At 47.2% G+C, this 4,237-nt stretch overlaps 1 protein-coding gene across 1 annotated transcript; it reads left to right on the forward strand.

Moving 5' to 3' along the window:
* Nucleotides 1-931: 931 nt before the first annotated feature.
* LOC308369999 (UDP-glucuronosyltransferase 2B31-like) lies at nucleotides 932-2,530 on the forward strand (the record flags this gene model as incomplete). The annotated part of the gene is made up of 1 exon (XM_080844558.1): nucleotides 932-2,530. The coding sequence occupies one exon, from the start codon at nucleotides 932-934 to the stop codon at nucleotides 2,528-2,530; it is 1,599 nt and encodes a 532-aa protein (XP_080700684.1).
* Nucleotides 2,531-4,237: the final 1,707 nt, after the last annotated feature.

Raw genomic sequence — 4,237 nt, forward strand, 5'->3', positions numbered from 1 at the left:
GGTTGAGAGAGTTCGAATGTCATTTCCTTTCTGCGCCTTCCATGCCTGTTTCCTGAGTTACCTGAAAGTGCTTCGAGCCTGTGGCCCTCCGTGGGTTTGTCCACGTGTATCTACGTGTGAGAGGATCTGTTCCTCTTCGTCTGTGTTCCCTGCAACCTGTTGGTCTGTCGTGTTTGTTCCCTGGATGTTCGTCCGCAATAAACTCTGTTTCCGAAACTACATCTCGGAGTTCGTCAGTTCCGTGACAATATGTCAGTTATGCAGAGGCTCATACACTTGCAGGAAAACGTTCTTAATTCTTAATGAGAATTAACATGGCCTATCTGACACGTCCAAAGAGTTTTTTGCACCAAATATAATAAATCTATATGATTTGGTGCAGGATATTATTATGTGTTTTTTTTTTTTTAATAGTGGATTTTCAATTGATTATTTCTCAAGTCAGATAGACCTTTGTGAATACGGGTTTGTCCCTCAGATTTAGCAAGGTGGTTCTGAGCCTTCTGGAAAGGCTATTCTGGAATTTCACTGTGCTTAAATTTTTATGTTTATGGTGCACTCCAATGACTCTTACTATTCAGATTCATCCATTTCATTTCTGATTACTTGTTAAACCACAGCACAAGTGAAACTATTTGCATTCCTGGAACTGAAATATTACTTTAAAAGGACATCTAGGGGGGCCACTGTAGTGCTCACACAGTAGCCTTGACCACATTTGGGCTCAATGCCCACGGAGTACACGGGTTCGATTCCAGCCCGATGTCATTTCTCCTGTCCACTCCCCACCTCTTCTCCCTCTCATCTCCTGTCCCACTCTTCACTAACCTATCAATGAAAGGCATTAAAAAGCCAAAAACTAAATATTTTTTTTTAAAAAAGGACATCTGTTGTTTTTGTAACCTCTTCATACTTCTGTTCACAGCCCTATATGGAGCCTTTCATCTCTCCTCGCCTCCTCCCATCCCTGCTTCTTCTGACTCTCTCCTCCCTGCTGGTCTGTGATGGAGGCCGAGTGTTGGTGGTGCCAATGGATGGGAGCCACTGGGTCAACATGAACTTCCTCATCCGGGCCTTACACGCGCGAGGCCACGCCGTCACCGTCCTGCGCTCCAGCAAGAGCTGGTACGTGAAGGAGGAGTCGGCTCACTACCGAGCCTTCACCGTGACCGTGAGCGAGGGCCACAACGAGGACTTTGTGACTCCCATTATTAAGAGAATGATTGAGGCACAGAGGAGCGATAGCGCCATGCTAAACTTCATGGGTCTTTATGCAGAAATGTTTAAGGGAATGGTGAAAGCTACCCAGATAGCGCGTGAAATGGCTACAAACATGTTCGAGGACAAGGCCTTGATGAGGACTCTGAATGAGAGTGGGTTTGATCTGGTTCTGACGGACCCTGTAGTGGGTGCTGGTATAATGTTGGCTCACTACCTCCGTCTCCCTCTAGTCTACAATGTGAGGTGGATCACGAGCGGTGAGGGCCATCTTGCAATCGCACCCTCACCGCTGTCCTACATCCCCATGACTGGACTGGGCTTCTCGGACAAAATGTCCTTCCTTGAGCGGACTAAGAACCTGCTCTTCTACCTGCTGATTGACCTTCACCACCGGCTCACACTAAAACCACAGTATCAGGCCGTCTGTGACCGCTACTTGCACCCGAAGGTCGATTTCTACGAGCTTCTGCAGGCAGCGGATATCTGGCTCATGAGGGTCGACTTTGTGTTCGAGTTCCCACGGCCGACGATGCCCAACGTCGTCTACATAGGGGGGTTCCAGTGTGTGCCGGCAAAACCCCTCCCCGTAGAGCTGGAGCTGTTTATAGAGACCGCGGGCGAGCATGGCGTTATTGTCATGTCCCTCGGAACGTTTGTGAAAGAGTTACCCGCCGACATGACCGACGAGATAGCGGCCGCTTTTGCTCAGCTGCCTCAGAAGGTCATATGGAGGCACAGAGGGAGAAGACCCCCTGCCCTCGGTAACAACACCTTACTGGTCGACTGGATGCCACAGAACGACCTCCTGGGCCATCCCAGCGTAAAACTCTTCGTAGCTCACGGGGGAACAAACGGAATCCAGGAAGCGATGTACCACGGGGTTCCAATCGTAGGCTTGCCTTTGTACTCCGACCAGCTCGACAACCTCGTCCGGCTTAAGGAGCGCGGAGCGGCAAAGATTCTGTCCATCGGCACCGTGGACAGATCCAGTTTCTTACAGGCCCTACAGGAGGTGCTCCACAGGCCAACGTACAGTGCCAACATGCAAAGACTCTCCAGGCTGCACAGGGACCAGCCAATCAAGCCCCTGGACCGAGCCCTCTTCTGGATCGAGTTCGTCATGAGACACGGAGGGGCTGGACACTTGCGGACAGAGTCTTACAAGTTGCCTTGGTATTCGTATTACTCCGTAGACGTGGCTGTGGTTTTGCTCACTGTTGCGCTCATCCTGTCTGGCCTGTGGGTTGGGCTGGCTAGATGCTTGTGTGCAAGACTTTGCTGCAGAGCGAGAAAGAACAAAACGGATTGAGGTAACTTATCACAGCCTCAGATTTATCTTATTTGAAGGGTTACATAATGCCCATGGAAACGTACCAGAGGAGGATCCGGCAGAAAATACTGCATGCTCCAACAGCCAGTAGCTCATTAATGAAATGAATCTACACATCTTGCCTTGTGTTGTGGTTGATCATGTCTGTCAAAATGAAATTTCAAAATGAACTCCCCGAATTAGTCTTGAAACTGAGCACTCAGAGCAAATTAGTCTGACCCATGGCATGTCACCAAGTCACGTCTGTCTTCTTTAGATAACATAGTGGAAATGTAATATTTGTTTTACTCTTTCCACAGCTGTGCTTCCTTATCTATGACCAATATTTCCAAATGTCCTTTCTTTTCGAAACATTTAGTAGATTAGTACGTCACAATCAGATGTTTGAATGTCACCTGTTGCTTACGTTAAGACCACAGACCACACACACCACCACCCCCCCCCCCCCCCCCCCCACCCCCCTCTAAGACTTTATCCTCATATGCCTGGTGCCAGAGAGGAAGTGAAGCCTCCTACACAGTGAGAGACCCGCTCTGCTCCACTGAAGGGAAATTGATACCACAGAGCGGTGACTGACTAACTTCACTTTATGACTTCTTTTAAATGGGACTCCTCTTCAGTATCAGAACTTTGCTTTTCTCGAAAGTGAAAATACATCAGGTAGCTCAGACTACACCATTTTGACTTGATAACTTCTTTTAAATGGGACTCCTCTTCAGTATCAGAACTTTGCTTTTCTCGAAAGTGAAAATACATCAAGTAGCTCAGACTGCACTTACTATAGCTGCGAAATCATGCTTGAGAATTAATGCTACTGTGTTTTAATAAAGACAGCTGTCAATTTTAAGAATATTATTGGATAGCAGTCAAAGGTACAGAGTGTGTAAACCTCTAAAGGTGTAAAGAATGTAGCATAATACCACAACATAAAGAGATTACTTATTTCTGTGGATAGCAGACACCACTGGTGACTAAGAGGGGTTGGAGCCAGTCCTTCCTCTTCTCTTAACAATAGTTTTAATGCTTACAGACATTGCGGGCTAGATTAAATGGCTTGTCGGGCCTGATCAATTTCCCTTCAGCGGAGCGGAGCGGGTCTCAGTGTGTAGCAACGGTGAATTTTATTTGGTTTGCCTAATTATAAAGTATCCATCTTTTTATCTATCAGAGCATGTCTGCCGCGACCGCTGGTATATCGAAAGGCACCACACATACTGCAAGTCCCACAATGCACTGTCCCCGCGTTAGTAGCATATGTCAATTTAGGGAGTGCTTGCCCCACTGTCCGGGCCTCGACTTAGACCCATTTTTTTTATTTCGGCCCTCTGTGTATTTGAGTTTGACACTCCTGACTTAGATACTTAAAGGAACAACCTATTATTCTGAATGCCATGGTTTGTTTATGGTGTTCCGTGTGTGTGGTTTGCAGCTGACTGGAAGTAGACAGGCTGAACGATAAGTGTTGTTAAAAACAATCGTGTTTGTGGGGTTTTTTTGTCACATAATGGGCAGAGAGTTTACTGAGACGTGATGATGCAGCGACTCTCTAAAAATAAACCAATGAGAACCGGGCTGTTTCAGTGGCCCCATGTGAAAATTTGAGTCATGGTAGGACATGCCCGGGGTAACCACGGTTACTCTTCCTGCCCCAGTTAGGAAGTCAGCTGGGGTTTTGATGTCAGGTTC

This window comes from Sprattus sprattus (genome assembly GCF_963457725.1).
Source record: "Sprattus sprattus genome assembly, chromosome: 9".
Lineage (NCBI taxonomy): Eukaryota > Metazoa > Chordata > Actinopteri > Clupeiformes > Clupeidae > Sprattus > Sprattus sprattus.